A 27,859-nucleotide genomic window follows, 5' to 3' on the forward strand; every position below is an offset into this window, starting at 1 on the left:
TCGTTGTGGGCACCATGTTGGGGAATACTGGTCGAGAGAATCTTGAGGTACATATTAAAGATGAAATAATAGAACGTCGTTTCAGGATTTAGTCAATTCGCACGACCGTTGCAGTTAAATTTATGCGTTTACCTCGTTTAGTTCTCAAAATTACTGTTGAATCATGAGTTGGGTAAAAGCGTTTTGTTCTCGTTCAACACATACATTGTTCACCTTGTATCACCATTAAAATTATGTATGCTCCCTTCTTCCTTAATAATGCGATTCGCTTCACTGCATTTTGTACCTAAAGTAATTCAGCGGAGCGTGACTTTGACAGATCTTGGAATTCGATTATTTATTGATTTGTAATTGACCTATTAGAATCTGACACCGAGCGATCATATGTTTCTAGTAGGCGATGCTGTGCTGACCTAACCTAACATATAATTACTTGTTTGTCAACTAAGCTATTAACACTTACTACGCTACTCCAACACCTTTTCAACACACATAGATTTGTTTACTATGAAGTTATATCATTTCTTCGGCTTTGGTTGAGTTCCTTAGTGGGGGAAATTGAATAAGCTGTAAGGGTGATTCAGAGGCGAGACGAGAGGACGATTTCCATTTTGACACGGCTGTCATAGTTCTCGCTAAGCCTTCTATCATTTGCTTTGAATTCGTAGGTCCCGTACAATACAATGGAACGCTCTGAAATTTGTTTATATGATCCTATTAAGGATTATACAAAATTATGAATTAAGAACACCCGATCTAAAATTCTGATACGTAGGTAAATCAATTGGCGAATTCGCTTAGCATAATTGTGTGAAATCTCTTCGTGAAGCCGGCTTCTGTGAGTGCCATCAATCGTGTCAATTGTAAACATACGCCGGCGCCGTCGCTGACTCAGACACTTGCGATGTGGGACGGGGCATTGTGCTTGCTTATTATGGTTGCCACCATTGCAAAATTAATCCATCGTATAGAATATTTCATTATGAATCGATTACAATTTACAAATTAACGTCTTAAATTCTTTATTTACGCATTTTAAATAACTTGAATTGGCATAAAAATGGAAATAGAAGACTTAAATTAGGACGGCTGCCTGATGGCGACGCGCATCTTGTTCGAATTATATATATTATGTTTCTTATGTAAATAAATGTCATTTTGTAATGAGAAATGAAGTTGTTTAACGTTACAATTGTATGTTGCCCTTTAGCGGCATATGTGTCTTATTTATTTATACGTTCTAAAATAATGTTTGCTAATAATATGAAATCACAAATGTAACATATACACATCATATTAGAACATAAGTAATCTATCAAAGGAGAAAATTAAAATAAACAAACACTATGAAAAAATAAAACTATAAATCAATAAAGATAAAAAAAATTAAGCCAATCGACAACCCTGCAATGCAGTAAGCGGCTCAATGATTGTATGTAAAGAAGGCGTAGGCGGGCGCTAGCATATAGCCTCGTGAAAGCGGTTGAAAACCATCATCACGACCGCGTTTCGGATGCACCATTACCCAATTCGCTCGACCGACTTTATGCTGAAACGCTGAAACTCGTTTTGCAAAGTAATGCATCCTTTTATACTGACGACTTATATTAAGAATTGTTTAATAAAATTTACCTTTAGCCTTTTATAATCGTCAAAATAAATAATTATAAAATTTTTCATTATTTCATATTGACGCGTAAATTACTATGAAAATTTGAAACAATGACAGTGTTCACGCGAATGACTATGAGTGAAGTAAGCAAAAAACTATTTTCAATTGTTATTATAAGACGTTAATTAAACGAGATTTTTAATTAGGATAAAGTTTGCGTTCACCGTTGTATCTAAGAATTTATAGCGGTAATTAATTATAAACAAGAGCCATGTTTCTGATCTTCGACAACGTTGTATGTACTTTATCTTTGCTGTTTCCCTTGCGTTTTGCGTCGTGACGAATCCTCGATTCACGAGCCGATAGCGTGCCATCTGCCTCGGATGAACCGAATTTTATATAACGATAACCTAGCAGGTGAAGGAAGGTTCTATTTTTGTATACAAAGCGATAGTATAATTTTCTCTAACACTTAGCGGTATGTAAACAAACAAAATGAGTGAGAGTGGTTTTTTTCACACTAAGCTACTAATTCATTTATACAATAAACAATTATAATTTTGGTATTTTGAAATTCATTTCCTATTTAGGAATTTTATTAATCTTAAATGTGAAATGTATAAAGTATTATTTGAGTTACCATTATACTTAATCTTGACCGCCCGTGGGACAGAGATCGTGTATTTTTAACCAACGGAGGTCATTAACCCCGTATTCAGTTAATTTTAAGATTGCAACGTTGTCCCACAAGTCAAGGAATTGATAAACGGTCATTGATTTGAATTTCAAGGGCCCGTATTGTATTCAGACAATTTAGATACTTAAAAACTTCAATCCAATTTGTATCTAATGTCCTAAGTCTGTAGGCTCTGCCGGTCACATAGAACATAATAATACATAGGCGAAGGATATAAATGTTCCTGAAGGCGCAGAAAGCAAAGCCTCAAGAAATAAAATGAAAAAGGAAAATTTTGACACGCATTACACATTTGAAACGAGCCGAATGGGAAAAATATTTTTTTTCTTCTTTGATTGATATTTTGTGTGCGTTTTATTTGTATTAAATGTTATGTCTGTCTGAAAAGATAAGAATGAGACGCTTCATGGCTTTAATCAGTACTTTAGTTATTTTAGTAGCAACTCAAGTTTTACAATTTTAAGTATTTGTTAATATTTAATTGTGCTATATATTCTATATAAAACTGTAGGAACTAGAGATTAGTCAAAACTTCATGCGTTACAGCAGGAATCGATCGAAAGCGTCAAATTGAAACGTGGCTGGCCTATCAACGATAAGCTGTTCGCGTGTTCGGAAATTGTTATTTGCAATTGATTGGGTCCCCGGCGGTCGTGCAAATTAAACTGCACGTAGGACCGACTAGGCGATCGTAGGGATTCCTGATCTAATTTCCTCTCAAATCATGTTCAATATTTGGTTCAACAACCGTTAGTTCGGTTTATTGTTGCTGTTCCTTGTAATGGACTCAACAGTATGTGAAGCTTACTGTAGTATTGTCGAAACAATTCGATTTCAGCTTCTTTAATAAAAGAGCTTACGGATCTCTGGGCGGTATCACTTGAGATCAGATGAGTCTTCTATCAGTTAGCCCTCGGTTATATAAAAAGGCTTTTAAATTTCCTCTTCAAACGCTTCTATGCTTTGTGTTATGAAGAATCAATACTTGACTTTTACAGAAAAGTTATTAATCTCTTGCAAAAATGTATTGAACTACTGAAGAATTACGTTCTCTTATTTCGTTTAGTAATTATCATTTTACTGTTGTATTGCACGATTCATGTTCAAGTTAGCATCTACAAGTCATTGTAGTGCAATAATTTAATCTAGTAGCTGTAAATCTCATGAAAGCTAGAACGAATAGCCGCTAGTTGAGAAAATTGCAACTTAAATTGAATACAATCATGGATTTCTCCGTGCTTCTTTATTAGTTACTTTCTTTGTAATTTGTTGCGTTCGATGTATTCTATAACTATTTATGTGAAATGTCTACAGTATATAGCTGTCGTAAAAGTGGTCATACATTGTTTTTCTCTTTATGCGTCCGTTGTCATTGTCACCTGTCTCTTGTTCTACTTTCAAAATAATCCAGGGTAACGGTTTTTTTACACGCCATTTCCATTTGCGTAAAATTGTTGAAACTTTTTAGTGTTAAAACGTTATTTTTAGAGGATGATACAAAACGCACTCATGTTTACTGCGTTCTGATTCTGTCCCTAAGTGATTAATATGCAGCTGTAGATCGTATTGAGTAAATTTGGAACATAAAGTGAGCAGGGATGACGTGAGATCTGTAGAGATGTTCGATAATTCACACCATGAATCATGTATGACAAATAGTGCTATTGTTTGGCGTTTGGCATAATTTCGCCTATCGGTTGAGCTCACAATTTTATTACCTATTTTAAATAATAAAGCTGAGTTTCTGGAATGCTTTTATTTTTGCAGTGTGTATCTAATCGATATAACTCTCATGATAAGCGTTTATTGCATTTGATGAAAGGGGACAAAACATTGCATACTTGACTCTGTTGATATAAAGATTAATTTTGCAGCTTGTCTGATAATCGCTGATAATCTAAAAAACGACAACGTTCTACTTTCCCTGCAATTTCAGCGGACATTTTATCGATCGCATTATAAATATACGCCAGACTGTGCAATTTTGTGCGTTTGGTTAGAATTTCATAAAATCATTTTCATTTAACTCATACTCATTAATCCTAAAATTATAGTAGTGGTAGATATAACTTCTAGATACTAGGTATGTTGTAAAGAAACGTTTGTTATAAATTATAACGTTTCCCGGAACACCATTCAGTTGTGCCGATTCTCATCTTTCATTTCGTTTATTTTTGCAATTTGGCTCGTTTTTCATTCTATTGTTTTACCATTTCACACTTGTTATGTGTAATATTTGTAATTGCAGTGTTTTAAGAATGGTTGTTTTTAATGACAGATGCTACTAAAAAAAAACGCTTAATTTAAAGACAAATCGAACGGCAGAATTTAAAAGAGCAATACAGATTGTCGCTTAAATATTTATGTACTTGTAGGCTCCATGTAACTTTAGATAAACCTGAATATTTAGATGCAAAAAAGATAACTCGCGGATGAGAACGTAGATTAAAAAGTGCGAATTTGCGCGACTGGTCACAGACAGTCCCAATTAGTTGAGGCCAATCCCATCGGTGTGCGCTTCGAGCGTTAATTAGAGGTCCTCCCGGCTCCACGTTGCTCTTCCGTCCTTCACCCTTCACCAATTAACGGCTGACGCTGAACAAGGCACTGTTAAAGTTCTCTTAACATTTTATCGCGTTTCAATGTTCACGCTAATGGGCTAATTGGTTCTCGGTAACTGTTGATAGACGATAAAGCTGTTTAGTGTTTGATTAGTCTAAAAGTTCAATACGTAGATAGCGCATTATTAGAAATTCTAAGACATTTGCTTTAGTTTTAATAAGTTGTTATTTCTGTCCAGCATTGCATTAAGATTTTTGTGCATTAATGTAGGTCCGCTTTTTATCGTGCATTCTGAAGGCCTCTACGAGATTTTCATATTTGTCAAGTGCCGTCCACCGCTGAAACGAGACGACTTTAGCTATATAGCCGGGCTCAAGTGGTAGCGTCAAGTTTGTTTTCCTACGATAATGTATCCGTAAATATCCGACCCTTTACGCTTTCACGCTCGAGTTTATTTACGTTAACGTTTAATTAACACTTCAGATTTGGAGTGAAACTGCCCATATTGATTTGTTCCAGCTGTGACATATCAACTCGTTTTCATATTGGCCTTCTGTTATATCAGAGTATGCCGCAGTGATCTACCGTTTGACCACAGACAGTGTCATGTTTATTTCTTGTTTACACAACCACTTTCTGAAAGCGATACCTTGATAATATCATCGTTCTAATGGCTTTGTCTACGGAATTTCCTAATAAATTTACTCACGAAGGTTATTGCAATATATCGTTTACTAAAGTTATTAAATTGTTGTCTGTTCATGTTCATAATAATATAATATAATGATTTAATTTATTTGAGCTGAATAACATAAACGTTGCGATGATGTTTAAAATACTTTAGTAAAATTACCAAACCATTAGAGAGAATTTATATTGAAATAGTAAAAGTACGGATAAATAATCTGAATAACAAGGCTCTTACGGGTAGGAAATTTAATAGAGCCGTCTGTGCAGCCTTTACGTGGTTGAATTTCACGTACAGTTGAATCGCAGGTACGTTTGAGCAAAGCAGCAATGGCGTCTGGGGGGTCACGACTCCCCATCCTGTCTCCTGCATGCTGTGTAGTTTATATGCAGTTTCAAGAGCTTTCACTAAGTAGATGAAAAGTCTATGTGTATGGTGTATACGGTTCGAAATGTATAGAATTCCACGTTTTATGGTAAAATTGAAAGTGCAATTCGCAAATTGAAAGTTACGGCGTGTTGAAGTGTTAGGATTTGAAACACCGTGGATTATAAAGCAAAAAGTAAATTTTTATACGATACGTTTGGATTTTACTATTTTGTAATACTGAGGAAAAGCAAATTTGTAATTTCCGATCGGATGCTTCGCGCATTGCTGGTTGCATCGGGCCGGAGGAACTCGCTAGCAAATTGCACTCGATCCACCGTCTCAGCCACCTGCCGCTACCGCCCGCCTCCCTGATTTAATTTTGCTCCTAATACTCCTATTGCCTATCCGCTAAGTAATAAGGTTGCAAGCAATAAAGAAAAGCGTCTCAGACGTGATTAATAAAATGAGAACGTCGTGCGCAGTCTTACTAGAACATTGCCTGCTTCTTTGGAATTAATTTATCCTATAATAGTTTCCTTACCTCTAACGATATTACTATTACTTCCTCCAGCTATTTTTATATCCGTGACGACACTTTTGATTCGTAAAGCTTATGCAGGTGTTGTTTCTTGTAAAGAACAATGGCCGAGCGGCTACGCATTCCAGTAATATCACCGTTAATGGGACCATAGTCGTCGATGTGTTCATCTTCATTGCACATCGCAACCTAACAGGAAAATAATATATCATTCAGCTCGTTGTTTAGCATTATCAATACTGCAGCATTCCTAACTTTATTTACTTTTTTGTAGAACTGTTGCACTGTAATGATAATTTTATTTATATTTATTCACACTTCGTTATATTAAAAAACAAATAACACGATATATGTAAATTATTAGGGAGAACCTTAATCTAAAGTAATACAAAAAAAACTAAAAAACTAATCTTACAAATACATGAATGACAATACAAAAGAAGAAGTAACACAAGAATTATCAATTACACAAGTCAAGATTAACCAGGATAGGATGGTTAAGAAATGTTTATGGAGAAGAGTTTTAAAATATATTAGGTAGAAAGCTAATCGTATGGAGTCGGGCAGCCTATTCCATACTTAATGGAGGAGATCTTAAATGAATTGCCTTATTGATATTAAATGATATTAAATTTAAGACACGCATTACAACATATCTAAAGTATTTAAAATTAAGTTTACAACTTAATTGCCGGAATTGCATTTTGACTTGTTTGAAGATGTCAATTGTCGTGGGTATAATTCAAAGTTAAAACTTTATTGCTTTTGATGAAATACTAAATGCAGACAGCGTTTGGCAGGTGGCCAGATAGGAAAACTAAAAAGCAAGTATGTAGACATGCCGCAGCTAGCAAAGTCAAGGCGCGTCTACTGCATGCTGTCAAAATAACCGGTGTTTTACGTATTACTTAAACCCATTGGCTTGGTCACGCCCCGTAGGAGTGTCGATGTGGCTAATTAATAATGATATCATCACGCAATTATTTATTTTACTAAAAATTTTCGCTATAATTCATAAGTTACCACGCAATTTTTGACCTTTTATATTATTTACATTCTGAATTTTGTTGATAAGAGATAATTAAATGTGCCTATGGCAATGTTCACCTAACTAAACGCTAAAACATATTAATTAAAAAGTTCTATCTTTGTTCCAAAAAATGTTGAATTAAGTTTGAAAATTTGACCGTCTGTTGTGCCTTTACATTTGATCTAAGTTTGTTCAATTCTTTTAAGAAAAGATAAACAGTAAACACTTATGCTCAGAATCATGAATAAGTACAATTAGTTAAAAAATATACAATAATCACACTCTGTCTGATGCTTCCTTTAATCAACCATTTAATAAACAAGTCAATAGTATTTCCAGTTCCATAATTCGATATATTGTAAATAATCGTCCATTACAGATAGCTAAATGGGCGACTTGAGTGTGTAATTATATGTCGAAATACGTCTAGTAACGGAATTGTGACTCAGGGGCTGTGGCGTACATGTAGCACAAAGACTGACTCACGCTAATTTAAGTCTGAACAAGGACATCATAGGTGGCAAACATAAACATCGTTACTCCATATCCGACAGTTATTCACCATTGTGCTGCAACAAATTGCACACATAATAGACGTCGTAAGATGCTAGATGCTAAGATAATTGTGCTGTTATGAAATGTTGTATACTGGGGGCTTAGACAAGATGCCTTAACAGTAGTGTATGGAGAAAGATGAAAACTAAATTTGTATGAAAATGACTGCTCGTTTCGACTAATTTTACAGTACACACACAACTGTTAAGGCATATTGTCTAAGCCCTCAGTGTTTCTAATATAACTTGTCATACAGATACTAACATGTGTATAGACAACGTTTAGATTCGTATATTTTAAATCGACTACAAAACCCTAGCCAACTGAGTATGATGTGCGAGTGAGTTGACTTTGAAATAGAATGAGTCATGTTTTAACATTAGGTTAATATTGCTTCTTGAAGCTATGTATTTTTGAATAAAGTTAGTATATTTCGTACCTACTTTATGGCCTGTATCAAGGATATTTTTCGAACTTTAATATTTTAGACAGAGCTCATGATGATACTAAACTAAACCACCCCAAAGAAGATAATAATATTATATTCTTTGGGGTGGTTTTCTTGTATGCCTCATTTGAAAGGGGGGCGTCAAAGTTCAAACATATGAATCAGTAATTAGTCAATCCTGATTTGATCTGAGTGTTAGCGATACTAAACGACAGTTATATTAGCGTCCCCTTCGCAATTATTGTCCAAGGTCACTTATTCCCTCTAAAGACACGTGTGAAGGCGGATCTCTTGAATTGTTTGTATTTAATGGCCCTATACTAAATGTATGGGATTGCCAATGATATTGTTATTAATAAATGTGTGGCGTATTTATTTAATTTACTCCAAGTGATATATTTTAAGGTTCTACGCAAAATACCCAATTGTAATCATCAGGGTTTAATTGCTTCGGAATAATAAATAAAAATAATAATCATTTTTAATGCAAAAATAAATATACAAATAAAAGTTGAATAAGGGAATAATTATACGTTTTTTACAGATGATTTGAAAGCAGTGACAAAGCGTCTGATACTTCAAGCGAAGAGGGAAGGCTCGGAGGACAATATCTCCATAATCGTAGTCTTCCTGAAGGACCCCCGAGATATTGCCGCCCAGAACTGCCCGCCCATGGAGCTTGGGTAAGATTTATTCATAACTATGCCAGTTTCGGCGCCCTATTTGTTTATTATTTTGGGAATCATTACCTTTACCCCGGAAAGTGTAGTATTTTAATTCTGACAGAATTTACTGAAACACGTCGAAATAATAACCTCGTGTTTTTAATTATTATGAAGATGTATAGGTTATAGCTAATTTGCGTATTAAAATATGTATATAAACAACTTTTTATGCCAAAAAAACCTTCACTTTTAGTCTACCTAATATGGATTGGTACGAATATAAACATTTAATCCATCAATTAACTAATAAAAAAATAAACTAAATAAATTAGACGAACACTTCCGGTTTAAAGTACAATATTTTCTCTTTAATAATATGACTATAGATAATGACAGTACTTAATTAGCAATAAGCCAAGGAAGTGTTTTATAAAGTTTATAGATATCTCAAGGCATCTCTCAATTTATGTTTATAAATATTAACGTATATTTTTATATCAAATAAAAAATGTAGTAGAAAGAGAATTATTGCAATTGCTTTTAGGACAGGAACGAATAATAATTCAATTGGTTCATTTCAGTAATATTTTTATTTGTTTATTAAACTTTTTTATTTTGCAAGTTTTTCATTCAAGAAATAACTAATATCTACATCTACATATTTAAGCGTTAAAAATCCCACTGTTTACTGTTAAGGCATTGCACACATTGCAAACATATATAGATTTAATATCTATGCAGTTACAAACCAGATTATTATAATAGTTGTGAATTATCATTTTCGCGGAGTCGGATAAAAATAACCGCCACCTGCTAAGTACATATTATCATAATGGGTTCTAAAAAACTGGTCTTATGAGTTCATTCTATCTACTTTAAATGCCGATATCATTATGACCTTGCTCATGTTAGTCATTATTTGTATGAAAATGAAAGCTATGAAAGTGTTATTTTTATATGACGTATAGATAACACATATTAAATTAATGAAAACGGAATAAAATATAATTGATACTTCTTGTCGTTGAACAAAATAGTGAAAAAAGGAGCACAAATATTTAAGAAAAAAATATATATAAACGAGTTATAATTCAATATTTTTACGGCACAATAATAATTACTTAGTATAATAAGGAAAACAATGCTTAACCTTATACTAAACAAAGAACCCGCTAATAAGAGTCGAGACTAGAGTGAGAGATAGATATCGAGTGAGTGAGAGATAGTGATGGAGATTGAGATAGAGAGATATAGGAAGAGTGCGTGAGAGTGTGTTTAATATGATTCCAGTATGTCAAAAAACTTATTGTATTGGACATATGAGTTTTACCAAAGTTTATTAGTTACGAGTTGTGGCTAGTTCTTATAAATTGCTTTTGTAGGCTGGACAACGCGGTGGTGAGCCCACCACTGCGCCCGTTCGATGTCGACGATAAAGTCAATACAGTGGCTGAGGCCGCTGGTGGCGAAGACAACGGCGTCTCAGACAGCGACAGCGAGGATTTAGGACCCGAAACGGCAGTCGATGTGGACGCGGATGATGGAGATGTAGAGATGAGAAATCCAGCACCACCCACTCCGCCTGCACATGATGGTGAGAATGTCGCAAGTCCTAATTACATGTGTTAAGTTTAAACTGTCCTAGTACCTCATCGCCTTTGTTTTTTTTTATATTAAATTGATATGGAATATTAAAAAAGTCGTACAACAATTTTAGACATTCATAATGTACATATTTCGAATATTTTAGTTATTTTTTATCCCATGGACAGATTTATTTAGTAGCCGTCATCGTTTCTTAAAGTATAAATACCTAACAGGAAACTTGGTATGAAAACAATAATTATAATTAAATGATTAATACTTAAGTTAATTACTATAAATACATTTTATGTCGTATAATATATAAATGCTATATTATAATTTCTGCGACTTGCACGTCCCGACGCCCGATGTATTGGCGCATGCCGCGTGCCAGTGTTGCCAACTACAAGTCTTTTATGATTTTTCGAGGAAACTAACCGCAAAGCTAAATTTAAATTTTATTGTAATAAACAGTAACTTTTACTGTAATAAACAAGATGATATATTTTATAATGATATAGCTATTTATAATGATAATCATTTTTAGCTTATTCCTCACAATCGAAACCAACATAATATTAAGTAATTCATTAAACGTTTTAACGCTATGTCTAACTTATATAAATAAATGGAAAAAACATTATTTTTATTTTAGTTTCAATTTAGTAATTTACCAAAGAGGAATTTATAAATTTACGTTGGTAACACTCTAGTTTCCTCAGTCTCCCCTCGCGCCCTATGCTCGCCCGTCGTACGACGCTCGACGGATTTCGTTTATCATTCCGTCCCGCTCCCGCCTCAGTCATATTTTGAACGCACATTGGGTCTGTGTCGCCTCATATTATTGCTACTTGCGTTGTGAAATAATCAAGTTTTTGTGTAGAAAACTTACATTATTTAAACGACTGAAATATTTTAAATATTATCGTATTGCTTCTAACCGTTCCTGGTACGTGATTTTTAAGTTAAATAATTACAAACATAAATAGTTTGTGATGTGGTTATTTTAGTGTTGATTCATGCCGAGCGGCGTTCTGGAAATAGAATTGTTGGATAACACATCCCTCCATAATGGTGTAAAGGATTCCCGCAGAGACCATATGAGTTTTTTGTAAATGTTTGTATTGGTAAATGTAAAATAATTTGACCGGGCGTGTCTGGAACCTGCAATGGCGTCCGCTAAAGTTTTGCGAGTTTGAACATGATCGAAATTTAAATTTCGCGACCGGTAAATAGTGCTAGCACGCGGTTCTCAGCCGTTATCTGTCATTATTTATTTACCACAAAGTTTTATATTCTACTTTTCAGAAATTAAACTTGAAATATTATATTCTAAGAGAGCCGGTTTTAGGCGAGGGTGTGTCACCTGTTGATAGATAAGGGTTGTGTATTGTTCTTTGTCACCTGGTATTTGTTTGTACTAAAATCGTTGGGAGTTTCTTTGTCCTTATTTTTATGGTGTTGTGCAGTGGAGACGAGCCAAACCGACGGCAATCTGGTGGATAATGTAGCTGAGAGTGGTGAAGACTCTGAGGACGAGTGGAATTACTTCAAAGGCGAAGGTGAGCGGAATCCTAGTGAAGAAGCAGACGAGGCACCCCGATCAGAGACTCCTTGTCAAGACAATGTAAGTGGTGTTAAGAACAATTGTTTTAGTATTTAACATTTGTTTATTTAGTTGTAATGTTTGGTGTAAACATATCCTCAATTAATCTGCCAATATTCAATTATGAGGCATCATTTCTATGTAAAGCAACAAAAAGTGATTGCATGTAAAAAAAAAAAATATTATTTGATAAATAAAGCATCTGCCAATTTAACCCCTTAAATAAATATAATGCTTTCTTTGTCTTCTACAACGTAAATTGTTTTATTATTGTATTAATAGTTGTTTTATAATTGTGTTACTAATAACTAGTTCCTTATGTAATGTATAACACTTTCGAAACTGCATTAAAAGCCAACATGCAATATTGGCAGCCAATGATTGTGTAATAAAAAATTTCATGAAGTAAATATTTATAATAATATAGTAGTAATATAAAAAAAAAAAGTCAAAATTAAAAGGTTTTGGAATTAAAGATAGTTTATTAAGACAAGGTGAATTTTTTAAGTAGTTATTTAGAAGTCTTAGTTTCTGTTCACTTAATTTTTTTGTCTGTTATCCTATAACTTAGTTAATTCAGTAAGGTAACTTCACAATATTTTCTCCAATTTCAGTCAGCGTGGGAGAGTAGTTCTGTAGACATGAATAGTTCACCATTAAACCCCGATGCTCCGGTGTTTGTCCCGGGTGGAGTGGCTGGTTCTGATGTCTTGCTGGCTGAGTCTCCACGTAAGCCTTTACCGATGGAGGACATTATAGTTCCTGATGTCAAGCAGTTTGAGACGGAAGCCGGTGGAAGACCAGCAGAGTTGCAAGACTTGGATAATTGCGATCAGTTGAATGGTCACCATGTAAGTTGATATTTAAAAAATTCTTTATAAGATCACATGAGCTTTATTGTATTTAGTAGTGCTACCTTAGGAGTTAACTTTCAGTTCTGTCAGTAAGTTTGTGTGACTAGTGTCAAAAATTTTTTATTAAAAATACATGTGAATTCTTTACAGAATATTTCAATTGAAGGCGTTACTGCACATCTAAATGGGAATACAAAATGTGATATGGACAGTTTTGAATTTAACGGACTTGAGTCTGAAAAAATAAAGGATTCAAGTCTTATCCAAGATTTTGAACGGATTCAAAAGGATACTACAGACTTCTGTAATATACAAGTTAGTATATTTTGTCTAATAAATATCTAATTCTATAATATAACCTCAGGGTAACCTGATCTGAATAATTAGAGTTTAAATAATAGAAAATATCAATAATAAGCCAAATTAGATAGGTAACCATTGGTAATTTATTAATATATAATTATTATTATATGACTTAACTAGTCTGTAACAAGTTTTTATTTTTCCAGGTATTTCAAACACAGAGTGAAACCAATCCTTTCAGCATAGAAGGCAATAATGATCTTTTTGAAAGGCTTAAAAATAAGGAAAGAGATCCCATGAGCATGAGCTTTTACCAGGAGAAGGATGATGACACATGTGAAAGATTCTCCAAACTGGAATCGCAAGTCGACCTTAATTCAGTACAACCACTACCAGATAGTGATGATGAAGACACAGAACCGAATGGAGATTGTCAACATGTTGTAGAAGATAAAGAAAATATTCATCCAGAAGAACACAACAATTTATTTTCACTCATAAACAATGACATGGAACCGAACAATGATATATTAAGATTTGATGATAGAAATGATATTACAGAAAACAATCTTGTTGATGAAAATGTAGAATGCAATGTTGAATGTAACAATATGCAAAACTATTCCAATGTTGATTTTGAATGTAGAAATCTGGAGAATGTCATTCCAACTGATACGCCTGAATCTCACAAATTACTTTTTGAACAAATACCTGAAATTCCTGATGGTAAAAGTTCAGAATTAGGTTTCAGTAATGATGATATGTTAGATCCATCTGAAAGTGAAAAAGATAATATAACCCCACAAGATTTGTTTCAAGATGATGAAATGGAAATGAACCAGGAAGATAGTGAAATCCAAAATGATATACCATTCGAAGTCAATGAACATATGCAAACATTCATTGAGCATTCAGCAGATATAATTGAAAAAGAAAGTGAATTTGTTTCAGAATTAGAATCTGATAAGCTTACACCAGAACCAACAGAGACATCAAAATTCAATGGATTAGACTCGGAAGGAATTGAAAACAATATAATTGTAGATGTCCACCAATCTGAAAAAGATGTGGATGAGTTTGAGACTGAAAAAAAACAATATGATAGTAATGATTTAGTTGATAATGAAGAGGCAATTTTGGGTACCCCAAAAATCACTCTCGATAGTGGTGAAATTCCAATGTATGATACATTAACGTCAAAAACTCCTGAGCTCGTAGATTCTGTAACACAATCGCCCCTTCCAGAGTTAGATCAAAATCTAACACAAAAGGAAGATTCGTTACCACGACAGTCGCCGTTGTTAGACGATGTACTTTCCAAGTCGCCTGAACCTTCTGAAGCAGTCTCTGATGGCCTTATGTTTGGTGATTCATCTGCTATGGCGCAATCCCCTCTACCTTCACAATCACCTCTCGTTCCCGAGGAAATAAATTCGCCCATTCCACCCCAGGATATACCGTTAGTTCCTGCAGAAGTACCATTACCAAGAGAGTCACCACTTCCTTCTGAATCGTCACTTATGGATGAGCTTGAACACCGATCACCTCTTCCAGTTGAAAACTCAATTCTCCAACCACTAGAAGAGATTCAAAAAGATCTGCCCCTAGAAACCAGTGCTCTAGAAAGTGAGTTTTCACTCCCGGGTCCTATTAAGACTCCTGAACAACTCACGGATACAGTTTCAAAGGAATCATTTCCTATTGAGTCTCCTCTCCCTGTTAACGAAATTGAAGACACCCTTACAATGAATGAAAATATTACACCTAGGCATTCACCTTTCCCAGTTAATGATTTTGTTCCAAGGGAGTCTCCGTTGCCAACACAAAAGGAAACTTTAGACAACATGTTTACAAGAGAATCACCTGTTCCTGTACAGGAATCCGTAGTAGCAGAATCACCCATTCCTGAACAGGAATCAATGGTATCAGAATCATCCATTCCTGTACCGGAAACAATAGTGAGAGAATCCCCTGCTCCTTTACAAGAATTGGAAGCTAGAGAATCACCTGTTCCTTTACAAGAATTGGAAGCAAGAGAATCATCTGTTCCTTTACAAGAATTAGAAGCAACAGAATCACCCATTCTTTTACAAGAATCCATAGCAAGAGAATCACCTGTTCCGCTACAGCAGGAATCCGTTGCAAGAGAATCACCCATTCTTTTGCGAGAATCGGAAGCAAGAGAGTCTCCCATTCCGGAACAGCAGCCTCCTGTAAAATCACCTCTACCAGACATAAGTGATTCAAAACCGCAAGATGTGCCCATGGAGGCTCCGGTATTACCAAATGATGTGGTACAAAATGATTTACTCGTAGAAAGTTGCGTCGCGGTCACCAGCGCGATTCCGAACAATGATGAGCAAATTCGACCTGCCACGACTCCGCCGCCCACGCCAGCAATCCTGATGGACCAGACTCAGAGCGATGCACCGACCGCGACATCAATCGACCCGTTATCGGCTACTGCATTAGCCGGCGCCGTCGCTGCCGCTGCAGCCACCGCTGCCGTAACTTCGTCTAAAACCGCTGTCAAAAAACCTTCTCTCACCCCCACCGCTCGGCCGAAAGCTGCTGCCAAAACTCCCGCTAAGTCGCCCGCTTCGGCGACAAAGCGACCGACTTCGTCCACGACTCCACGAGCGACGGCGCCAAAGGTGCCCACCCCCGCCCCCGCCAAACCTTCCCCGAAGCCCTCTTCCCCGACGAAAGCCGCCAAACCGCTGGCCCCGGCTGCCACTAAGGCCGCACCTCGACTTCCTGCGGCTCGACCGGCGACTAAGGCGCCCGCGCCTAAACCGCCTACCGCTGCCAAAACGACCTCGGCCGCTCCCAAACCCCAGAGTGCGGCTCCCAAACCCCTCAGTGCAGCTCCGAGAGTTCCGGCCGCAAAACCCGCCCCGCGGCCCGCTACGGCTAAACCTGCCGCAACCGCAACGGCTAAACCTGCCGCACCGGCTACTAAACCGCCAGCACCCATCACCAGACCCGCGCCTATTTCGGCAAGAACTGTCACCAAGACTACCACTGCAGCAAAAACCACTGTCGCGGTGGCTAAGCCCAAGGCACCCGAGAAAAAGCCGTTGACGAACGGTGATGTGAAACCAGCGGCCAAACCAGCTCCGAGAGCCGCGCCCGCCGCCCGCCCCGCGCCACGCCCCGCCCCGCGTGTGCCTGCCGCTGCTCCCGCTAAGTGAGTCCCGCTGCCATGTTTAATAATCTTATATCTTTAAACGAGCAATTCTTGTATATATATATATATAATTGGAATCTCGGGATCGGCTCCAACGATTTTCATGAAATTTAGTATACGGAGGGTTTCGGGGGCGATAAATCGATTTGCTAGGAATCATTTCTAGAAAATGTCATTTCATTTGTGTTTTATCAACTTAAACATAGAATTGCTCGTTTAAAGATGTCAAGCAAATAAAAACTTAAATATGAATATAATTATCTTTATTCGATAATATTTCATAATTTTATTAGTATGTAATTCGTACTTAAATTTCCAAAAAACACTATTTATAAAAAAAATACCTAAGGAAGCTAAGCTCGGTCATCCAGGTCCTTAATATTAAACCATCCAAATACTTTCTATAAATTTTATAACACATTGTCATGTAATACAATAATTATATTTATTTTTATTCAAAAAAATGTATTACAACAAAAAAAAGACGAGTACTTACATTAGAATACGTTTCAGGCCGGCAGCAGCTAAACCAACACGTACAGTTCTCGACAAACAGAGTAAAGATCTCGCCAACAAACGCATCACAGCTAAGACTGCTCCACCCAGGACTGCACCCGCTAAGGTAATATGAGAGCTTTTACGGCTAGGTTATATTAAATGATCTAATATTATATTCGACCATATGTCAGTAGAGCCTTCTGGAGATGTATGTAAGGTCAGCGGTACTTAACATCAGATGAGCCTCCCCGTTTGCCTATACAGGGCGTCCCACGGCGATGCCACACGAAGGGAAAGTAGCTTAAATATTAATGATAGGATATTTTACTGAAAGAAGACATCGTTTAATTTTTAATAATAAGTAGAACTGCATTCACAGATTTTTTTAAAATCGCCTACCTCAACCGGGAATCGAACCCGCCAAATGTGACAGTAAAATTACATGTATTTTATAATAGCGTTTGAAAGGGCTACTCATAAGCAATTTTTTTTCCTTAATAACCTAGCATATTAAATGAAACTAAAAACATAAAATTTTACATTTCATTAAAAAAAAAAATTTATCAAATGCTCAAAATGTGATCCGTTCTGTTGTATACAAATTCTCACTCTTTTAATAATTTCTCTCCCTGTCGATTTACTTATTTTTGCATGGTGGATGTTTGAAATAATACGTCTAAGTTCATTTTGTAACTCCTGCACACTGTTGTACCGGTTCCTGTAAACTAAATCTTTTTCATAACCCCATAAAAAAAATCAAGTGGGATTAGATCTGGGGATCTCGGTGGCCATCTAATTTGTCCAAAAGTGCCGATCCAGGAAGCAAAATGTTCATTAAAAAAATTTTTTTTTTCATTTGTTTCATTCGTTTTTAGTTTCATTTAATATGCTAAGTTATTAAGGAAAAAATAATGCTTATGAGTAGCCCTTTCAAACGCTGTTATAAAATACATGTAATTTTACTGTCACATTTGGCGGGTTCGATTCCCGGTTGATGTAGGCGATTTAAAAAATACCTGTGAATGCAGTTCTACATATTATTAAAAATTAAACGATGTCTTCTTTCAGTAAAATATCCTATCATTAATATTTAAGGTACTTTCCCTCCGTGTGGCATCGCCGTGGGACGCCCTGTATACATAAAAAAATATTGTGAGTTTAGAATATCATCCGTAGCACTTTGTGTCAATGTGTGAGGACTAAATGTTGTTAGAACAATTTATTATGTTTGGGGGCTTTCTCCATTTCTTATCATTATTGATCTTTTACTGATCATTTCATCTACGAACCAGTTCAGATTATAATAGCATTATTATATTTCACTTGTACTATATTTAAAAAATATACTGTTTTAAACTAGCTTCAAAAAAGTTATAAGTTTGATAATATCGTACATTTCGATGTATTTAGACTTAATATAATAAATAAATTTCATAAGTTCTTTATTTCTCGGAACTTGTCAAATAGGAATGTTCTCGTTTAATTTAAACTAGGAAAATCACTCCTAGGGAACAGGCTAAACCCATAATAATTGATGAAATTGGAATGTTCTAATTGTTGTCGGAATATGGGTACATGCATTTGTAATAGAGTACCTAATTTTATACTTCTCACCAAATCGTAACCTTTTGTAGCATAGGGGGTTAAATGTAAATAAAAAACTTAGAAAATATAATTTTCGTTTTAATTCGGCATAAAAACTAAATGATAGTAATATTTGAATTTTCAGAACACCGTGGCAAGCAAAACAGCAGTGAAGAGCGTACCCAAGAAGGGGCTCGCCAAACCCGAGATAATCCCGAACGGAATAAACGGCACCGAGGAAGTGAGCAAGCCTCCCTCCACCCCGCCCATGGACAATGCGCTGTTGCCGGATGTCATCGCGTGAATTTATTCCTAATTCCTTAATCGCTTCAATTTTGTGATTTTTCTATAAGTGTATAGATAAGGGCGCGTTAGGTGCGTCACCGAGTGGCGCACGACTTATTTTAGCGGCTTCACAGTATGTATAGTCAAATAGTCACGCAAGCACGGAGGGAAGCTCGGATGTCGTCTATCCCGCTCATTTCTGATACGACGTGTAAGGATGGCGATAACGAATGAGTTATGAAGTACATTGTGTAACTGCTTGAAGGTATCGACTGTGCTCATGTAAATATGTAGTCTTTGCATTATAAGAATAATTGTTTGTTAAATTTTTTATTTTGGATAATTTTATGTAACGCTGTTTAGTTTCAGTCCTTGTGAAGTGCGCAATCCTACAATGCAAAGACTGCATCGCGATACATTTATCCATTACGAATAGGTTTTATATTTCTGACGGACATTTTTAATTTATTTGAATTATTTAATAAAATCGTAAGGGACTGAAACATTGTTTTATTTATAGACGGTCATTCGGCAGAGAACGATTTATACTAAGCGTACATTATTACTTAAAGTGTCAATGTTTATTATCATGGTGTTAAAAGTACTAAATAGAGCATTTTATTACAATAAATGGTTATATCACCACAATTTGTATTTTTTTTCGACATCCACCTAGTTATAAAAATCATTTTATTACAAGCTATGATTATTATAATATATAAATTAAACTTAGAGAATATGTCTTCCTGGTGGAGGTTATTAAAGATGGGGGAAACGTAAGTCAGAGTTACGAAGATTGTCAGCAATCCATCTCTCGGCTTGAGCAGTCATATCCTCATCGAAGTAGTCTCTCCAACCACCGGCTTTGCCTACAAAAACATTCAATGAAATCGTATTTTTTCAACTTATTAATAAACACGAAATAATATATCAGGGGGCTTAGACAAGTTTCCTTAACATTAGTGTATGTACTTTAGAATTTGTCGACAGAGCTGGCATTTTCATACATATTTAGTTTTCGCTTTTCTACATATACTGTTAAGGCAACTTGACTAATCCCTCAGGGTAGTTAAAATGAAACGACGATCGATCGACTGATATGGTAACACCCTAACGCCCGAACCCAATAATTAATCCACAATCTCAGATTGAAAACAATCCCAGATCAGACCGTGACAGTCAATCTTAATCCGGTCTGCATCCTAATAACCAAACCCTACGATCAATCCATTTTTGGCGACGGATAAAATGCAAACTCTTCGCTCTTTGTCGTTCCATTTTACCGAGTTTACATTCATATGTTTTGATAATCTTATATAAACCAAATAAAGTAAATAAAACCGAACAAATAATATTAAAATATACATGTCTATGTTTAAAACATACCAAATAGCTTTTTATTGGATTAAAGATTGGCCATCGTTTGGTCTTGTTTTTTATACAGAGAGACAGTATGTTCCATGGTTTCACAATGTTTTTTTTTAGGTGTTTCTTACTGTGTTACTATTGGACCATGCATTAAACACAATACAGTAAATCAGTAAATCTTTAGTCTATGTTTATTTATGGCTAATATTAAAATTCAAAAGCGGTATTACATAATATGTGATATAAAATACCTTTTCTGATAAACTCTTTATTGCCAACCATAATCCCGAGTTCCTTCATGACGTCATAGTTGACGGAATTGTTGTTCTTGAAACTGTCAATACTGAGATGATCACAAAGCTGTTCAATCTGTAAGTCGGTGTAGTTCTTGCCAAAGAAATCGGCTACGCGACGCACTGTTCCAGGCAAATCCTTAAATACAAAATATAATTTTTACAAAACCATTTTTTTTTATTTCGAATGTTATTGGGCTTTGCTGCTCGAACTTCGGCTTTATTCTGCAAATGAAATTAAAAACTGTCCTTAAAGATTTATTAACAAAGAAATCGACTTTTTTATCATCAATCAGAATATTAGCCAACGGTGCAATCGGTGTGACTATATGAGAAGAATATAATAAATATAGACTAAAAAAAAATATTAGACATGTTAAAATGGTTGGGCCCCCTCTAGGATTCCCTGTGTCATGGGCGGCTAGCCTGACAGCTGTCAAATGAGCCATAGTGATTTCAGGTACTTGACGTCAGGTACGAGGGGTTTCGGGGGCGATAAATCGATCTAGCTAGGAATAAATGATAGAAAATAACAAAAAGGTGGAGTTTGAGTAGACCCAATTTAAGCTGAAAAATGAATCTTCCTGACATCTATCGGCGAATAATAATACTAGAGTAGTCCCAATTTAAACTGAAAAATGAATCTTCCTGACATCTATCGGCGAATAATAATACTATTTTTTTTAAATCGCTTTAACAACACAACAACACTAAAGCTATTCCAGCATATAGAATCTATATTGTTCATATTTCATCATTTTATTAGTATGTAATTCGTACTTATATATAATTACCAAAAACACAATTTATCAAAAAATTAAAATACCGAGCAAAGCTCGGCCATCCAGGTACTTATACTTAATATGTTAAAATAATTCTAATGTACCTTAAAATGTAATAACTAAAATATATTATTAAAAGAAGTCCCTTTAGGCAAGGTTCCGAAGATACTGGCATAATTGAACTACTATTGCATGAGAAGAATACTTTCGGCTTGAGCATAGGACAGGGTTAAAAGATGTTGCTTAAGATAGTTATGAATCGATAGAAAACATTTTGTTTTCATTAAAGTAGTTAAATATGAAAGGCCCCCGGTAGGAGAAAAAGACAACAACGAAAAAAAGAAAACAAACAACAACGAATTTAGGTTCAATAAAGCCGATGATGTAATCATACCTTTGACAACTCCTCATAAAATAGGAAAAGCAAATTTGGGTGATGACGTTTTTCCCACGCTTCTTTTAAGTGTTCGAAAAAAGGTGTCCAGTGGTCTGAAATGTTAGATATAATTTAAGTTATAATGTAATTTTTGAAGGTAGCTTATAAAACGCAGTCTTATGAATAAGTATTAAATATTGGTACAATTAATACTTACGTAAGTCATTCATAAAACATTCCCAAAACAGTTTAAAGTCTCCCGTATATCCCTGTGTCCTCATAGATTTATTTAAGTGGTAGAAGGACACTGCAACATCACGCGGATCTCTTGCGACGTAAATCATTTTTCCATCCAATATATTAGGCGGAAATAGAGATAGCGGCAGATGGCTTTTAATAAATCGCGGTGAAGGAGCATCCGCCAAGACTTCTGGTCCAGGCTTTGTGACCATTCTTAGGAGCTCCAATTTACTTTCATCATGACTATTTTCCTCTATAAATCTTTGCATATTTACCGGGTGGACGCATACTGAAAATCTGCAAAAAATACACGAATTATTTCTAACTCGTTTTGTGCTTTTGCTGGGTGGTGGTAAGTGTATTAAATGCAGATTTTATACAGTGAAATATGTATAGCGGAACCAAGACTGGCTGAAACGAACTGAGCTAGCTGCTTTTGTATCACCTTATTAATCTGGGTTCTATATTGATGTAAAGTGTAAAGTCATATTTATTTAAGGCCAAGTTTCAAAAAGGTTAAACCTATACGATACGCGTAGGTACAATAGGCAGAGAAAAAATAAAAGTAGTATAACTGCCGTGGAAATGAGAGTGTTAAGAAGCAATTGTAATGTTAAATTGTGTGAAAGGATAAGTAATAGATACGGAAGGGAAGGGAAGAGAATAAAGGGAAACGAAAAGGAATTCGTGTGGTTAGGCATTCTCGTACATACATGGATCAAATCCAGGAGGTACTAGAGAAATGTCAAATGTAAATATCATGAAAGTAGGTGAGAGATGTATGTCAGGACCTGTCGTCTCTGCTTCTCTTCTTTGGGGAAAAGGCGTGATTATATTAATAAATAGATAAATAAGAAAATTAATTATACAATATTAAGATCTCGGGACTTCGATTTGCCGGAACTTGAATCCATTATCCACTACGTCGCATTTGTGTTTGATAGCAAAGTAACTAAGTAGGTTAAAATACAAATGAGTATGAACGTACTTTGTACTTATAAACTACAAATAGATCATTAAGATTGTTTTATCTATTACTAACATTCATTAAAACGTAATTAATATGTAACGATAAGACTTACTCTAAAAACGGATATCTTTCTGTTAGTGGTATAGCGTTTGACGTTTCGTAGTCTAAGTCGTTGGCTACCATCCAAACCAGTTCTTGGGTCCATGTGGTGCCTGTAATGGAAATAAAAAAAATATTCAAACCTTAAATAACTTCATGAACATCGTATAATTTCAATAGTTTGTATTATTAAAGCTGTGTTATTAGAGTATGATGTAAGCAAATTTCGAAATCCCCGAACACCTCTGTAAGTTTTTTCGAAGAAAAAGGTCACCTAAACCAAATATTTTATTTCTAATGATAGATTTCATGAAGATATGAATCTTCATGAAATTTCCACAAGTATTACAGAGAGTAATACAGACCAACATCAAAATCCCTAAAACGCTATAATGTTTTTATAAAGTGGCACTTACCCGATCTTGGATAACTCGTCACAAAAATATCGCTAGGTCTTATTGCCATGTTATAAAAATTTGCGGCTTCCTGTTTAAACTTATGCGGAAAAAAGTAGCCTTTGGGACCCACTCGAACAAACCCGGTCATTTCACCTAAAATAAATATGTATATATTATGTGAAAGAAAAAAAAAAGAAAAATAATCCGTAGTCCCGAAGACTTAAGTTACACAGTAGGATCTTTATATAAATATTTCAATTAAAGCTTGTTAATGGAACGAATAAATCCAAAGATGTAATGTACAAAAAAACTACGTTTAAACTAATTCATAATCTAAGTACGCGTAAACACTATCTTAAAGTGTCTTGAAGTAACTAGCCGTCTAACTTACTGTTTCTTATAAAACAAAAATAAAAATAAAATGTAAAAATAAAAACGTCTTTATTCATTATTACAATGGATCAATAGTTAAGAATTTCCTGTGACCGCACTTCACTAACGAAGCAATAGTTAATTCAATTTAATTTTTATTTTAATTATAATATAGATTTTTTGTGTACGGGAACTGGGGTCTGTGTGCATTTAAACTATTTGAATATTAATCATTTCAACATATTATTACTATGCTTTAGGTTTACAATCTAAACGCTTGATATTAATTTGACGGACCGATTGAATGTGAAATCGATATTCAAGGATTTATTTAATTTGGAATTTACATCTTATTGCAGATTCAATATAATTATGACATTAAAAGGAAGTACTTAAAATAAATACAACGGGCGTTCGAAAATCGGGCATCATGGCAATGTTATGCATGAGTACTCTTTCATATAAAAATATATATTTTAAATAAGGAAACACTTCTATGCATTTCCTAGTCCATAGAGAGGTTCAGACAATCTAACAGAAACCTTCACGGTCAATAAATCGAAGGTTACTACAGTAGTTATCTTATTGATCATTTGTAGATTGTTAGTTAAAAATAGGAATAATTTTTGATTAAAAAACAATTACACTTTGATGTGTGTGATGTGAACACAAACATTGGAAAAGTTCGTACGGCTGTTTAGTGTAAGAAATAGAATGTAGATCTTGATTTTCTTGAGAGAAAGTACAGTATCAATCATCGCATTAGGATTTTATCATCATAATTATTTTTAAACATATCGTTTACTGTTGACCTTGGTCCTCGGCTAGTACTTTCCAAAAACTTGTATATTTAAAAATTTAATACAGAACACATTTCACACAACTCCACCTGATGCTAAGCAGAATGTGGCGTATTGGAGGGAACGCATGCCCCGCAAATGCCTTTAATTGCCGTTTAGATATTATCAACTATGTCTCTAAAAGGTGTCGTAATCAGCGGAAATTTTTCTACGACAAGTCGTAGGCATAAAGCAAAATAACTTTTGCATCAGATTCCACCGTGATTAAATATCACCCGAGCGTTAAAACACATCGAACAATATCAATCTATTTTTGACATACGGGAGTAATATATGACGCTAAGCATTGACTCTGCACTTATCCTTAATGTATTAATAATTCGGTGAACTATTTTACTTCTACTGTAGTTTTAAACCAAGTAATGTTATTTGAATTATGCATTAGATCTAGGTTTAGAATGCGTTATCTATTTACCTATTCAAGGTAAGTATGATTTCGTAATTGGTTACTATAAAGAGTAACTTGTACCTATTAAGGAGTTTTGGGTTCACAGATTACATTTAAAATATTGACGAAATATGATCGTAATTAAAATATTTGTTCTTAAACTATGTTTTTTTTATTCATAAGACTGGTAAATAGTATTTATTTTGCATAGCGATAGTTGTTGGATTAGTGGCTTCAACGTTCGACTCTCATCTCTCAGGTCGTAGGTTACACTGTGTAAATAATGTAATAATGAAATTTAAACATTCATTCTATGTGCGTATTTAATATTCGCTCGTTCGTTGAAGGAAAACATCCTGAGGAAACTGGCATGCCTTTGACCCAATATTAGATAATATAAGAAATGATCACGGAACAAATACAGAAATCTTAGGCCCTTAGTAATTTAACTGAATGTAGTACAAATGCCTTAAAACATATGTTTTAGGGCATCGCAAACTCTACTCATGTTAACTGGAGTCGTACTTCAAAGGAATTATGTTACTTCAACAATATATTGTGTATTGTGCTTTACAACAACGTTCAACGACTTGAGATAAAACTTATCAGAGTAAGTAAGACAGATTAAAAATAGTGATACGTTTTGCGGGCGAGTTTATGCTATGTATGTCACAATAACAATAGGTTAACTAATTGTATGCGATAAATATCTAATCATTATTTAAACGGTTTAAATGAATTCATTGTTTATATAATTTTAACTTAATGAAATAAGTTAAATGAGATGGAACAGCTCATAAAAGTCAGTTTTTACTTACGATAAGCAGTTATAAAATTATGTATATAATATACAATTTTATTTTATTTTATATTATTTCTTAAGTATTATATTAATTAAATATGAATTTCTAGTAACAATTAATAATAACATTTATATCACGATTTTATTATGAATCAACAATTATTCATTTATCATCATTATTAAAGAGTTTTTATCATAATGAATTAATCATTTATGTAATAAATACGTGTGTATATAAAAAAATATAGTCAATAATTATTATACTGTATTGGTTTTAGGTCACAAAATAATACCAAAACATCGAATTTGAATAAATACCGCTATTTAAATTGAGGTCAAATGTGTTCTACCAAATTATCTTCATTGTAAAACCAATTACATCGACTAAATTAAGGGCCACTTTGGTCACCCGAATGCACTGTTATGTTAATTATTTTTTTGTATTAGTTTAACTAAAATTATTATTAATTTTATTTTTGAAAGTTTTATTATATTTCTATTTATTATTAAGATAATAAACAAATAATTTAAACATAGAACAGCCACAAATTAATCAATGGACTCATACCTGTGAAATACTTCATTAACATTTTCGATGTCTCCTCCTCGACATCAGTTATTTCAAATGGATAATTTGTTTCAGGCATATTTAACAAACTGCGCGTTTGTCTTATTCCTCGGTCGGCACTAAACTGATTTCTTATCCGGTCACTGATGCATAATAAACAAGTTGTTTACAAATATAATGTAAATATTGCATCTAAGTGAGTTTAGATTTTAAAAAAATTGCTTCATAGATGGCGTTAATAATTTGAGTAAAATTAATTGTATTTTTTAACTGTCAACTTGACAACTGTGGCAGTTTCCCGCCTAATCAGAAAAGGACTCCAAATGCCGACTTTCACAAATAATATAATAAATTCACTTTTATATGTATATTTTTAATAAATAATGTTATAAAACAATTTTTCAACGAAAAACGTATTACTATTTTGTGCACGGCCTAGATACTTTAAATTCAACGTTAATGTGACTTTCCCTCGACACTTTCATTCATAAAACCTGTTACCTACTCGCGAAGAACTTAGTGACAACTATTATTTTACTGTGTACCAGTACTTCGAGTATTCATTTCAAATCCATCCAATTAATTGCAATTAAATTGTTATAAATTTAATGTTAACGATTAATTTAAGAGTAATAAATAGATACATAGAGTAAAATGCAAATTTGAGCATGAAATAAAAGTTTTACACTCATACAGTGAGTGTTTTAACATGTGATGTGTTATTTAGGAGAATAGTACACAAAGCAAATTAAAAAGAAATAATTCAACATTTTTAAGAAACTATTTAGGATATTTTTTATATAACAGGGGGCGAACGGGAAGATTTGGTGATAGGCTATACCCATAGATAATCATTTTGCTAGAGGGCTCGCAAGTGCATTGCCGGCTTTTTAAGAATTAAGTCTCAGAAATACTTTAGTCGGCAGCTAATTTCATATAGTGGTGGTGCGCGGCAAGAACTGCATTAAAGACAAGACATCTAAATATTATAAAAATATAATTGTGGTTAAATGCCTAAACTTCTATTATTAATAAACACACTAGTGCCTGAAACTAAAGCGCCTAGTATAAACATAATAGCCATTGTATTTATCAGTAAACAGACTGTAGTAGTCGCAATATTGTTTCAAAGGCAACGATGTCCCACGCGAAAATGATACAGTATCTAGATTCTAGAACGGACTAAAGTTGATGAGAAAAAGCAGAAAGAGATGGATATGATAATGTTATATATCGTGATCGTTAATCAAGATGGCGGCCCAAAATGCAATCTCT

At 34.5% G+C, this 27,859-nt stretch overlaps 2 protein-coding genes across 2 annotated transcripts in view; one reads left to right on the forward strand and one right to left on the reverse strand.

Annotated features, from left to right (window-relative positions):
- LOC110996858 overlaps positions 1 to 19,716 on the forward strand; it is a 74,733-nt gene extending 55,017 nt beyond the window's left edge. The window contains exons 8-15 of the mRNA XM_022264728.2: positions 9,044 to 9,182; positions 10,547 to 10,758; positions 12,218 to 12,375; positions 12,969 to 13,205; positions 13,359 to 13,523; positions 13,718 to 16,701; positions 17,215 to 17,323; positions 18,929 to 19,716. Of these exons, the coding sequence (XP_022120420.2) occupies positions 9,044 to 9,182; positions 10,547 to 10,758; positions 12,218 to 12,375; positions 12,969 to 13,205; positions 13,359 to 13,523; positions 13,718 to 16,701; positions 17,215 to 17,323; positions 18,929 to 19,087 (4,163 nt within the window). The 3' untranslated portion in view covers positions 19,088 to 19,716. The remainder of the gene's footprint in view (positions 1 to 9,043; positions 9,183 to 10,546; positions 10,759 to 12,217; positions 12,376 to 12,968; positions 13,206 to 13,358; positions 13,524 to 13,717; positions 16,702 to 17,214; positions 17,324 to 18,928) is intronic.
- On the reverse strand, positions 19,564 to 26,735 carry LOC110996859 (sulfotransferase 1B1). Its single transcript, XM_022264730.2, has 7 exons — positions 26,585 to 26,735; positions 23,613 to 23,747; positions 23,210 to 23,309; positions 22,105 to 22,424; positions 21,906 to 22,000; positions 20,688 to 20,868; positions 19,564 to 19,937 (listed from the first exon to the last, which is right to left on the reverse strand). The coding sequence occupies exons 1-7, from the start codon at positions 26,661 to 26,663 to the stop codon at positions 19,828 to 19,830; spliced, it is 1,020 nt and encodes a 339-aa protein (XP_022120422.2). The 5' UTR covers positions 26,664 to 26,735; the 3' UTR covers positions 19,564 to 19,827.
- Between the last annotated feature and the right edge of the window lie 1,124 nt (positions 26,736 to 27,859).

Source organism: Pieris rapae, chromosome 11 (assembly GCF_905147795.1).
Source record: "Pieris rapae chromosome 11, ilPieRapa1.1, whole genome shotgun sequence".
Taxonomy (NCBI): Eukaryota; Metazoa; Arthropoda; class Insecta; order Lepidoptera; family Pieridae; genus Pieris; species Pieris rapae.